The sequence below is a fragment of the Perca fluviatilis genome, chromosome 10 (genome assembly GCF_010015445.1).
Source record: "Perca fluviatilis chromosome 10, GENO_Pfluv_1.0, whole genome shotgun sequence".
NCBI classification, from domain to species: Eukaryota; Metazoa; Chordata; class Actinopteri; order Perciformes; family Percidae; genus Perca; species Perca fluviatilis.
The window spans coordinates 3643776-3657003 of NC_053121.1; the positions used below are offsets into that span (position 1 = coordinate 3643776).

At 40.5% G+C, this 13228-nt stretch overlaps 1 protein-coding gene across 2 annotated transcripts in view; it reads right to left on the reverse strand.

Moving 5' to 3' along the window:
• Positions 1 to 4569: 4569 nt before the first annotated feature.
• Positions 4570 to 13228, reverse strand: part of LOC120566783 (gamma-aminobutyric acid receptor subunit alpha-2) — an 80131-nt gene continuing 71472 nt past the window's right edge. For both annotated transcript variants that reach the window (XM_039813421.1, XM_039813422.1), the window contains 2 exons: positions 7935 to 8137; positions 4570 to 6135 (listed from right to left, as the gene is read on the reverse strand). In XM_039813421.1, coding sequence (XP_039669355.1) covers positions 5827 to 6135; positions 7935 to 8137 — 512 coding nt within the window. In that variant the 3' untranslated portion in view covers positions 4570 to 5826. The remainder of the gene's footprint in view (positions 6136 to 7934; positions 8138 to 13228) is intronic.

Here is a 13228-nt window from a genome sequence, read left to right on the forward strand (position 1 = left end):
CATATCTTTAGTCACTGTCCAATTTAAGGCAGTAGCTTGAAACTATTACAGATTCTCTTTTAAGACTTTCAATCAAAAGTTGAACTCAACTGTTGCAGTCTATTTAGTTTTAAGAGCTCTGATCCGAGACTTTGAATAAATTGGAAACGCTCGTCAATTATGAAGATTTGTAGACATGTATGTAAGCAGCCCTGCTACGCTGTCGTGCTAGACACCTCACATCCATCAGTATTGATTTGTGTCAGGCCACAGCCTTTGAGTGGATGAACAAGGTCAACGGTGGATTGAGGCGATGGGGCTCACAGAATAGGAGACCTCACACTGGTCTGTGCAGCGCAGCGCGTAAGTGTTGGAAATATCAGGCCAGAAAATGAAACTTCAGCGAGCTTTGCATAACAGCTCAGCGCCACAGGGCGTTTTCTGGGTTTTATCAACACACGCGTAATGATAGTCCCTGGCAGCATCCAAGCATTGCTTAACAGCATCCTGTCTCGCTGAAGAAGGGGGCTGAGCAGCCTCACTCACGGACCCATGATCTGACTGGGCTGGGCTGGGAATGTAAGGCCTTATTTGTGTCTCAAGAGAGAAGCTGGAAGTGCTCATATTATGCTCATTTTCAGGTTCATAATTGTATTTAGAGGTTGTACCAGAATAGGTTTACATGGTTTCATTTTCAAAAAACATCATATTTTTGTTGTACTGCACATTGCTGAAGCTCCTCTTTTCACCCTGTGTGTTGAGCTCTCTGTTTTAGCTACAGAGTGAGGCATCTCACTTCTGTTCCATCTTTGTTGGGAGTCGCACATGCTCAGTAGCTAGGTAAGGACTACTATCCAGTCAGAAGCAGAGTATGAGGGCGTCCCACGCTAGCAGTTAAATAAATGGACAATGGGACGCCGTAGATTTCCACGGAGACCAGAGAAGGATATTAGAAGCACTTTTCCGGTGATGGCTGAGCATTACTGAGCAGCCTCCAACTGAGCTTGAAGACGTAGATGTGACGTGAGCAAAAAGTGTGAAGTCTTCTGGTAGCTGTGCCAAGAGAAATCTCAATCATTCCCAATCTTACAGAGACGGAGAGCGTAGGTATATGTAAGGAGATAACATAGGCACAGGCTGATTATTGCTAACTAAAATGCTAGTTAACATTAGTAATTAAACTTAAACAGCTAATGTAAGTCCAAACTGCCTGTGAGCTTCTCCTGTACTGTACGGTAATTTCTCCACTGTGCGACAGAAAGTCGCGTGGTTATGACACAATCGTTAGCCTATTTTTACAAAACCGTCTGCTACGGAGCCATAACGTGAGGTACAAGGTAATGGAGCCTTTTATACATTGTCGTGTTTCTTTAGAAATAAACAATGGACAAATAAAGTCTTTAAACGCTTCAGATGTAAAGTTATTCGCTGTCAAAGTGGCGCCAAAATGAATGGCAGTCAATGGAATGCTAACGGCACCTGATGGCTTGTTAGCCTATGAACCTCTCCACAGGAGGTATGCTTTTCAGATGCTCGCTTACCCCCTCGATTACATTACGAGCAGTTTGTGAACAGTGTTTTCTGTTGGAGATGGTAAGTCCCTTTGGGGGGGACTTTGGACTTTTTCACTTTGTAAACCTATAACGTGCACAAAAAAGATATATAACACTATAAAGGAAAGGGGAAAAGCCCAAAAGCATAATATGAGCACTTTAAATATTCTTTTCACAACTGATATATGAATACTGGCCAGCCTTGTCTCCTACACACATACATCATCGAAACTGCATTCTCAATTACGTTTCGAGGGGAACTTATTTTCTCCTGGATCACGTTTGTTTTTGACACATCACAGATATGTTTCTAATCAAAGTCTGCATAAATTAGGCAGACTGGATGGATGGATGGTTTAAACAAACATGGGACTTTGAGACAGCTGTTCGTGTCCCGTGTAAAACCAAAAGTCAACGTTGACTTACAAAATGTTACAAAAGAATTGGCCAACACATCATTCTTATATTTCAAAAACTTTCAAATATATATATATCAGTATCAGCTTTTTAAAAACTTTAGCATCGGTCAGGCTGCGATTCAAAAACATGGCACAAACTAGATATAAAGAATTGAAATGATATGTTTTATTAAAAACTGTGCACTGAATCAAGCATCCACCTCTTGAACAATCATTGTATCTGGAATTTTTAAGATTCTATTAGGATATTGGAGAAAATTGGAATTAAAAATAATTTAAATCCAAAAACATGATTTGTAAAAACTAAAAATGCTTTCATAGTCATGCAAAGATTGATTCAACAGTGAAATGATGTTACGTTTGAATGTTGATGTAAAGGAAAATCATATTACTTTATGGAGAACCAAATAACACAGTAGTAGAGCATCATATATGGCTACTGATATGGGGCTGAACATGATTTGTGTTTTTTGATATGCAGCATCTATAGCACAGACTGTAATAGAGCAACCCTATCTTTAAAATAGGTTTATACAATCCTACATATGCTCATAGTACAATCATTGGTTGTCCCTGTTATTCTGTTTCTGATGGAACTGGATTTATATGATGACTGTATATGGCTTGAGTCAGTCCAAAGTTTTAGTGTAAACAACAATCAATCTGCATACAAATATGAGCTGAAACTACACATCTATGACAATTTCATGACAAAAAAACAAAAACAAATCCTGGCTGTATCCTCTCACTTAGGCCTATTACACAAAATAACTGCTGGCAGAGGAATGTGACTATCAACACATGATTCATTAGAGTTCATATTGGCACAGAACAGTCCTGTGTTTGCATTCCTATTCCTTTCATATCTGTAATTAGTTCAAAATAGCTTGTGGGATCCTGAAATGTGTTTCAGACAGACACTGGACATGAATAATCACCTAAAATCGGAATAGCAGACTAGGTGCTCTAGTCAACACCAACAAATCCACACTGTCCTCCAGAGTTACTGCCAACATACAGTAGGTATGCAAATACAAAGCTGTGACAGAGGCTACACATTTAAAAAAAACATTTTTTTCACACATTTTCACATTATGTTTATCTGAGGACTCTCAGAGTTTGTGTGGATTTAAACTAGAGGTGCAAAGATGAATCGATTAATCGATTAGTTGTCAACTATTAAATTAATCGGCAACTATTTTGATAATTGATTAATCAGTTTGAGTCATTTTTTTATTAAAACAAATAAGATTTCTCTGATTCCAGCTCCTTAAATGTGAATATGTTTTAGTTTCTTCTCTCTGTGACAGTAAACTGAATATCTTCTGAGCTGTGGACAAAACAAGACATTTGAGGACGTCATCTTAGGCTTTTGGGAAACACTGATCCACATTTTTCACCATGTTTTGACATTTTTTATAGATCAAACAACTAATCGATTAATCGACTATGAAAATAATCGTTAGTTGCAGCCCTAATTTAAACCACACTATTAATTGGCATATGATTTTTATTTTTTATTTTAGCTAACCTTGCTCAAATAAATACGGTATCAAATAAAATGTACAAAATTTGAAAAATCACTTGTGAATAAAGCTTATTGGTGTGCTTAAAAGGCTAAAGTTCCAGACATTTCCCACAAAAGTTCGTGGAGACCAAAACCGAGCTAAAAGGAGAGTAAATACTGGACTTACATTTGTGTGTACAATGTGATGATAACGTTGCTCTGGGTCTCTTTGATGCGTAAATAGGCATTTAGTTTGCTAATATGTTAGCCAAAAACTTTATCAGACAAGACTTTTTCATGGCTGTGTCTGTCAGCTTTGGGTTTTTATAGGGTTTTTCTGCTCTCTAGAGGTCAAAACTTTATAAATTAGTTTTTTAAACAATAGCAGGTTATTTCAGTTAATGTTTCTATTCAGACCTGTCTCCTAAAAATTATGTTCTCATACAACAAAACTGCATTCTCAGTTACGTTTCGAAGGAAACGCATTTCCTTAACATAATTTACATCACGTATGTATCGTTTCCCTTGAAACGTATTTCACAACGCAGTGAGTTGTATGGTAACGTCATTTTTAGGAGACAGGGTTGATATATTACAGTTTTTGTAGTGTAGAAAATCCTTTTCAGTATTACAAGTAGATTATTTTTATCATAGGCCTCCTGCACACTACCTTGGTGGCGTGAGTGTGGCGTATCTATTGCGTGTCAGCTGTGTGGCGGCTGTGTGGCGTTTTCTGTCTTTGCCCACCAGAAACATGTCTGACGCGGCGCTGCTGCTGCTAGCCTTGTCTGTACACATGTATGTTTCTCATTGATAAAATGAAATAATAGCGTGTTCTTCAACTTTACGAGACGAGCGTGTCACGCAGGCAGTGTGTAAGCTCTAACCTGTTAACATGGGAGCCCAAATAAAAACGGACACGCCACGCAGGCAGTGTGCAGGAGCCCTTAAACTCTGCCCGTGCTAACATAACGTGACAGCATACACTTATGGCGCTTTTCCATTACATGGTACCTGCTCGACTCGCCTCTACTTGCCTTTTTTGGTTTTCCATTACGAAAAAAAGTCCCTGGTACCTGCCAACAGGTACTTCTTTCAGTACCACCTCAAACCCGCCATTTTTAAATAGTTTAGCTAGCTGTGTTTTTTTTGTTTGTTTTTTTTGCTGCCTCCAGCTTCATTTGAAACAATTTTTTTTTGGCTGCGGCAACAAATACACACCTTCGACATTGTGTGTGTGTGTGTGTGTCGCGTTAGGTCACGGCGCTATGACGACCAGCCACGCGGAGGCGCTACTAAAAATCTGCAATGGAAAACGGACGCACAGTGCGTCGAGTAGAGTCGAGGCGAGGCGAGCAGGTACCATGTAATGGAAAAACGCCATTATAAACATACCATTCAAAGCTTGTCCGATTCAGTAACGGCACTTGACTGAATATCAGCTTTTTCCATAAGTCATAAATAAAAAAACAGTGACTTCATGTAAATATATAAAGCATTCATGACTTTTAACACCTCAACACACACTGTGTGCATCTTTTGTAATTCTGTTTCTTTCCTTCCCAGAGTAATGCATTCTCATTAGTTTTTCATATCTATATGAATAGTATCATTTGGAATTACAGGAAAATATCTATAGATATTTTCCTGTAATTCCAAATGATACTACTGAAAACCTTGAAAGTTAACAGCACTAAACGGTATTACAAGCTGCATAATGTTGCAGCTTCCTCTGTATGTTTTACAACCTTTTGGGCTTGATTGTTTTTGGAGAATTCTGGAGGTCAGCGTTTGAGTGCAGCCCCATACCTGCAGTCACAGATAATAAAACAACCTTTACACTGTTACAATATAATACAAGTGGGTTTTTGCATTGGCTTGGACAGAAGAAAAACAAGTCAGGCCACTCTAAGATGGCAAAAAAGGTAAGAAATGTCATAAAAGCAGTCCCTTTCACTCAAAAGAAAACTATATACTATAATATTCTAGAGTAGGCATTACCAAAAAAATTCAACACATGTAGAAGTAAATGAAATGTATGTGTCCATGTTTATGTGTTTACTCTTCATTTGATATTTATGTACACTGGCCACATACTGGAACTGGAAACATACTTTCGAGGAAATATGCACTCCAATCAAAGTAATCACACAATATGTCACCATTAAACCATGAATATAAATATACATACACATTTACAAAAGCTGGGCTTTTCAAAAGTGCTGCAGACGGTGTAGAAAACAGGCAGAGACCACAGAGGATCACACTGCAATCCAGGACTTCACTCTGCAAAGGTATGTGTACACAGTTGCTGGAGGTATTTGGTTCGTTTCTTTGTCCCAAGACCAGAACCCATTAAAATGGGCCTCTAATTAGAGGGGACCATGTCCTTTATAATGGGTTCTCTGTTTAAGTAGGTGGCCCAGTAGACAAGGTTAAAGCTTCCGAAGAGAACCGGAAACATGATCCTTGACATCCTGTCAATTTTGCTCACGCTGTTAAATGTCTTCTTGCTGTCTGAGGCTTTCCCGTCTGCTTTGGGCTTGTTGGGATCCAAAGCTCCACCTTTGGCAATAGTAGGAAGCGTGCTGGAGTCCTTGGAGATGTTAGGCGCGTAGTTGGCTACTGCTACAGCGTAGGCATTATTCTTCTTGGCGACAGATGCCCTCTCTTTTTTCTGTTGAAAGACCACAAGGAATAGATGCAAAAGCTAGGTAACCCTGAAACCCGTCACCATCTATCCATGAATTTAAAATACATGTAAATGGAGGAGTGAAATGGCAATAGATAGCGCAGCACAAGGGCCAAATATGTCAGCAGTTTGATAAGGATCCAGAGTAATATTCACTGTTTTGTGTATTATTTCAGCCTTCTTTTACTTCCAAGGATGTTTGAAACTTACAGCATTGGTGGACTGAGGCTCATCCACCTACAGTGAGCAGGAGGAGGTTACACAGGATGTAATATTTATAAGAGCATTTCACATTCATTTAGGTTAAATATAATACTTCTCTTTGAGTAGAGAAACACTTCAAGATGGCCACAGATGCAGCAGGTCATCATAAATAATGGTCCCACAGGCCTTTTATGGAGTTACGTGATTCAGATAAATAGAATAGAGGAGTTTGATCAACTCACATTATGGCTATGGATGGATTACTGAACGGGCCTAAGGGGCCCAAATTGTGTCAGCGGCCCCCTCTGGCCTTCACTTGCAAAATGTCATTCGAAGAGACACATACCGACCACAAAGACATGCAAATGACAACAAATAAAAATAAAACGACTACAAAGAGACTAAAACAACTAGAAAGATCGGCAAAATAGCTGCAAAGAGACACAAAATGACTACAAAAAGACTCAAAATTACCACAAAGAGACACAGGAGAACTACAAAAAGACTACAAAAAGGGGCAAAACAACCACAGACAAAAAAATATATTTTCTACTAATAGAGCAAAACATTTACAAAGAGACACAAAGCGCTTATGTAAAGACACAAAGCGCCTACAGAGAGACACAAGACGCACACTGTCCATGATTATGGCAATAATATTACAACTTCAACTGAATGATCAATCATTTTTTTCACCATATTTGAATTACTTATTCTTAGATTATTATTTTTTTAACTATTAATTAATCCGTCTGCATCTGCTGGAAGTGATAATTTCTCCATGGATAAATGTTTATAGCTTATTTTTGCTGTCTGCTTGGTTTCTACATTTTGCATACAGTACGTGTCCTGTCTATATTAAGCCATATGAAGTCATTGCCTTTATATTCTTCATTGACATCTTAACCAGAGTTTGTCATTTAGGTTTACCAGTGAGCTAGTCTATATCCACGACGTTCCACTTCCGGGAATGCCCCGCTGCCGCAGGAAATTACACCGAATTCATGTATTTTTGCCGATGTCAATCACCTTCTGCTTTCTTTGAGTTGAAATTCTAAACTCCGGTGGATTTGTGAGGACTATGGTTAATTGGTCCTCAGATCTCTGCAGGGTAAATCCAGACAGCTAGCTAGACTATCTGTCCAATCTGAGTTTTCTGTTGCACGACTAAAACTACTTTTGAACGTACACATGTTCCACCAAAACAAGTTCCTTCCCGAGGCTATTTTGCAGCGGTGCCGGGCGAAAGATTAGCACCGCCCAAGACGATTGCGATTGGTTTAAAGAAATGCCAATAAACCAGAGCAGGTTTTTCTCCCATCCCGGAATGCTGTGTGGACTCGCCAGACGCTCCTCTGCAGCGCTGTGGAGGAAGGTCTGGCAACGCGAGACAACCACTGAGCTAACTAGCTCTCAAAAACAGTTGTAGCACTTTGGCTCCCCTTGTGGGGGGTTAACGCAGCCATTATCAGCTTCCCTCTGCCTCCAACAAATGGTTTTGAAGCTCCAATCTGCAATCTGCAAGCCTTCTTCAACATACGGTCACAATGCTAATGAATTAGCTTTCCCCCCCTCATTACCTTGTCAGTCACGACACTCTTTCCATCCCAAGCCCAGCCGCGCTTTGTGAAGTAATTGACGGTGGCAAACTCAATCAGAGCGGAGAAGACGAAGGCGTAGCAGACGGCGATGAACCAGTCCATGGCAGTGGCGTAGGCAACCTTGGGAAGGGAGTTCCTCGCACTTATACTCAGTGTTGTCATAGTGAGAACAGTGGTTACACCTGGAAAGACACACACAAACATCACATTTCTTTTGCTGTTCTTATAAAGTTTATTAGGAAATCAGTTTTTATATAACACACATATATACTGTACACATATGAGATTCTGACGGTATAATAACCTTCAGCAAAAATATCACGATTTCACGGTATTGCAATTAAAGGTGCTCTAAGTGATGTTGGGTGACTGCACTTCTTGTTGATGTTCAAAGTATTTTCAAACAAAACGAGGCTAGCTCGCCCCTCCCTCCTCCTATCCCGTCCCCTCTCCCTTCCTTCCGTGCTTCCGCATACTAACCCCCACCCCAACCCCCACCCCAAAATCCTTCATGTCGGTTATTGGCTGGAACACTGGAAGACGGTTTCTTATGTTTGGTGGTGCAGGTTGGCCAGTTTGTTTTTGTTGGCGTTTGTGGAGCCTAGGCTGTCTACAGAGACCGCGTTTTTTTACAGTGTGTTCAGGGGAAAGGCAGCAATGTTTGGTTAACTGAACACAATGTATTTTATTTTGAAACACACCGCACACTGGCAGGGAGACTGAATACCAAACTGCACTTTCTGTCCTTGACCTCTCATAAAAAACAGCTCATACCTTAGGAACGGTGTGATGGAAAATTTTAGTGGTTTTGAAACCGTGACTTTTTCAAACCGTGGTATACCTTGAAACCGGTAACCGGCAGTAGTATAAAGATGGCGGTTTTGCGCGTGCATGTGTGACGTCATCTCACACGCACACGCAAACCTGCCATGCCAACTGATGATATGTGCGTGCGTGATGACGGCGCGGCCGCACGTCGTTACTCGCGATCGCCATCTAGTGGCTGAATATGTTAGTGCATCTAATCGTCGAAGCTGCGCACGCATCTAGCGGATGTGATGACGTCGCGGTCGAACGTCGGCACCCGCGAGCGCCATCTAGTGGCCGAATATGGTAGTGCATCTAATCGAGCGGGCGCACGCATTCAGCGGATGTGATGACGTCGCGTCGAACGTCGGCACCCCGCGAGCGCCATCTAGTGGCCGAATATGGTAGTGCATCTAATCGCCGGAGGCGCGACGATTTATGCGGATGTGATGACGTCGGTGTCGCGGTCGTCATGGTTTACGTGGGGGTGAGGCATCATTTACATTTTTGTAAAAAAAAAGGTGTTAATATCGTCTGATAGACCAATGGTTAGCTGTTAAGAATGGGTTTGCTATTGGTTTGATTTTAAAAACGCCCTACAGGGTGGGGTTTGTGGTGTTTAAAAACCCCTTTTTTCACAAGGCTGTCTGCTCACTTTTTTTATCCACCATTTTTAGCTGTTCTGCTAGCTCGCTTGCTGCCTCGTTTTCTCAGACTTCCTCAAAGTACTCTGGAGTTTTCACTTTTTAATTTTTTTTTTTTGGGAAAAAGCAAAGAGGAATCGTTTTTCAGCCAGGCCTTCCCCGCATTTGGACAACAATCTGGATCATCTTTTGTTGAAGAAGGTGAGACATCTAGAACAGGAGCCACTACATTTGGTATGCGCCTAACCCGCCAAAAAGAGCTATGGGGATGCGGTGAGACTGATACTGGAACAACATGCAGTTTGAGTCAGGCCCCTCGAAGAAGCGATTTCCGTTCGGAGATCTTTCCTACAAGCATGACTGAGCCATGTACATCTGATCTGGAATATGTCGGTGTCAATGGATACCGTTATTCAATTCAATACAGTGCAGGATACGTAACATTAGCTGTTTACACTAGTGTTGCTGTAGAACTATCTAGCAAAGCCAAAACAGCCTGTACAATTTCTGTGAAAGACTGGGGCCTTTTTCGTGATGTTGTCTCTCTGGACCTTGATAATCCTGCCTTGCCCGAGCTGGTGTATGTGTCTCAATGGGACAGTCTGATGGCTCTAGTATCTATCGTGTGGAAGCAGACCGCTTTCACTAGGCCTGCAGAGGATTTTATTTTCCTTAGCGTTATGCAGTGAAAGGGAGAAGTTAGTTGCTACCCGCGGTCATGAAGAATGGAAGTTAAAACCGTATCCTGTATCTAACGAGGAATACAACAAATGGTTTAAAAATGTGTTCTTTATACAATGGTGTGACTGGGAGATTTTGAAGAAACAGTTTGACACCATCGACTATGTCATCAGAAGAGACAAAATAAGGAGTTCTTATGAGAACATAAGAAAAAGATTGATATTTGGGGACACTGACCAACAGTCTCTGCCCATGCCACGGAACCTATACAAACCTAAAATCATCAGACACAAAGACTAGCAAAACGGTGGGTCTAATTTGTATATGCTAATTATTTGCCAAAATAGTTAAAATGCTTTTCTTTTCTTTTTTTTTTCATGCTACTGTGATTGTAATGTGTTATTTTTTTTCTTCCCAGAGGATCTGGAGTGGTTTCATTCAACCCCCTCGGAGGCACGCTCCTAACACCCCTGGTCTATTTGCACCCCTAACGGCATCCGGATCTCCTCAACCCCTTTCATCATTGTCATCATCGCCACCTTTTATCGCCGGAACACTTCCTGCCGCCCCCACCTACACCTCCTCTGCCACCATCTCTATTGTTTGGGGCACTTCCCCTCAGACATGTGCATATCAAGCTATACCCTCAACAACTGCTGTATTACAACAGGGAGGTGTTGCTGATTGTTCGGACACAGAGGCTGATCGCAGAGACTGATGGTGTGGTGTCATCTTTGTTTATAGATAGCGTAAAAACAGCTTCTCTACATCTTCTTAACATAGTTCTTTACAAGTATTTGGAAGAGCTTTGTTCGGGTGTCAGATCAATCAACAGCCAGAAACAGCATGCCTGTTTACATGGGCTACCAGAACACTTCTACACTGTCCACTTTGAACAGCTTATGAAAAGACTACTGACTGATAAATTCATTGGTGTCGTGCAACGTTTCTGTCCTTGAAACATCTCACGGCTGATGAGGGTAGAATCAGGGGAGTATCTGAAACAGTTTCAACGAAGTTGAAAACGTCTGAAGATGTTACGACTAAAATCAGTGCTATGTATGACTCTATGATAGGGAATGATCTTGTCAAAATACGCGAAATTATAGAGATTGGTGACTATTGGAGAGATTTATATGCTAGAAAAAACTAACAGGGTGAAAATATGGGGGAATTGTTTATGTGTAATGTATAACCATATCAGTGAGGCGATACCACGTATCGCATTTTATCTGGTATTTTTAGATCAAGGCCATTGCTAATAATGTGAACGATGTTGAAAAATACCAATGTAAGAGTGTCGATGTAGATCGTACAGTTGTGAGTAGGTTAGAAAAACTGATGGTGATTGTAAGAAGACAACATAGCACCCCTCCTTGGGAGGATCTGTTGCAGATGTTATTATCAATGTTAATGACACGTGAGCACATAGTGGAAACATTTTGTGATTCATAGCCAACATTACACGTAATTTTAAGATGCTGAAAGTTTATCACCTGCTTACTATGTATACAATGCTTGTAGACACCGTGAGTTTGTATGTGCAAGAAAAACAGTATACCGATGTCTTACAGGATTTGCAAAAACTGCATATATTCATAATCAGGAAAAAGCAATGTATCCGTATAGGCCAATATGCTATCTATGATAGAATAGGTTTCAATTTCTTCATAACTGTCATATGTAGGACTGTGTGAGTGTGTTTTGTAAAATAAAAAGAATGACATAACTCTAATGTGTTCACTTGTGTTTTAAATGAATCATGGAGAAGGTTATGCACAAAATATACTATGATCCGTCCAACCCAGGAGGGTTAGGAGGTGTACAGAGCGCTCGTGATTCCGTCAAAGAATGTAACCGGCTTGTCTCCAACTATCCCCACGGTTAAAAAGTTTCTGCTGAGGCAGGATGCATATACACTGCACGCCCTGCATTGAAACACTCCCAAGAAACAGAGTGATTGTTAATGGTATCGATAAGCAATTTCAGGCTGATTTGGTCGATATGTCTGAATATTCAACGGAAAACGATAATGTGCAGTATTTATTGACATGTATTGATGTGTTTTCTAAATATGCCTGGGTAATATGTCTTAAAACAAATCGGGGCCTAGCGTGACAAGTGCCTTTAAGGAAATATTGGAACAAGGGACGCATACCCCAGAAGCTTCAAACAGACTCTGGAAAGAATTTTATATATAAGGTTTTTCAAAAATTATGACATAATACAATATAAAATTCACCATTTTTCCACATCGAACGAAACAAAAGCAAGTGTTGTTGAGCGTTTCAATAGGACTTTCAAAACCAGAATGTGGAGATATTTAACGGCTGTTAACTCGCGCCGCTATATTGAGGTAGTACAAGATATGGTTGCTGCTTACAACTCTGCATACCATAGGTCAATAAAAATGGCACCGTCCTCCGTATGTAAAGACAATGAGAAAACTGTCTTTAACACTCTGTACAAACTGAAACCACATGGAACAGTGCTGTTTAAATTTCAGATGGGGGACACCGTTAGGATATCAAAGCACAGAGTGTGTTGCTAGTAAAGGTTACGAACAGACGTTTACAGATGAGTTTTTACAATATCAAAACGTATGAGGTAAACTCCTCCTGTTTATATACTGAAAGACAATAGTGGGCGCGGTGACAGGTACCTTTACGGCGCGAAGTTACAGTCTGTAATTGTAGACAAAAACAAAGTGTTTAAAATTGAGAAAGTGCTGGCTCGAAAGAAAACAGGACGTAAAAAGCTTGTACTTGTGAAATGGTTAGGATGGCCTCAGAAATTCAATTCATGGCTCTCTGAAAAAGACATAGTTGATGTAAGATAAAAGCGCTGTACCAGTCTTGTAATATTAGTCATTGTGTTTTGTTAGTGAAAGGTATTGGAGCTATGAATAAGAACGGATTTTTTGTTACGCTGCCTAGTAATGCCTCACAATTAGTTTATCCAAATAATAAGATTTGGCAATTCAGAACAAAACTGGCTAAACCACTCATATTACAAGAGCCGTATGAAGTTGGTCTTATTGAAATTCAATACCCCAGGGTCTGGAATAGTTTCACTGAGAATGATGCCAAGGTTGATTTCATCGACACGAAAACGAAAATGTTCAACAAGCTAAGGCTAACA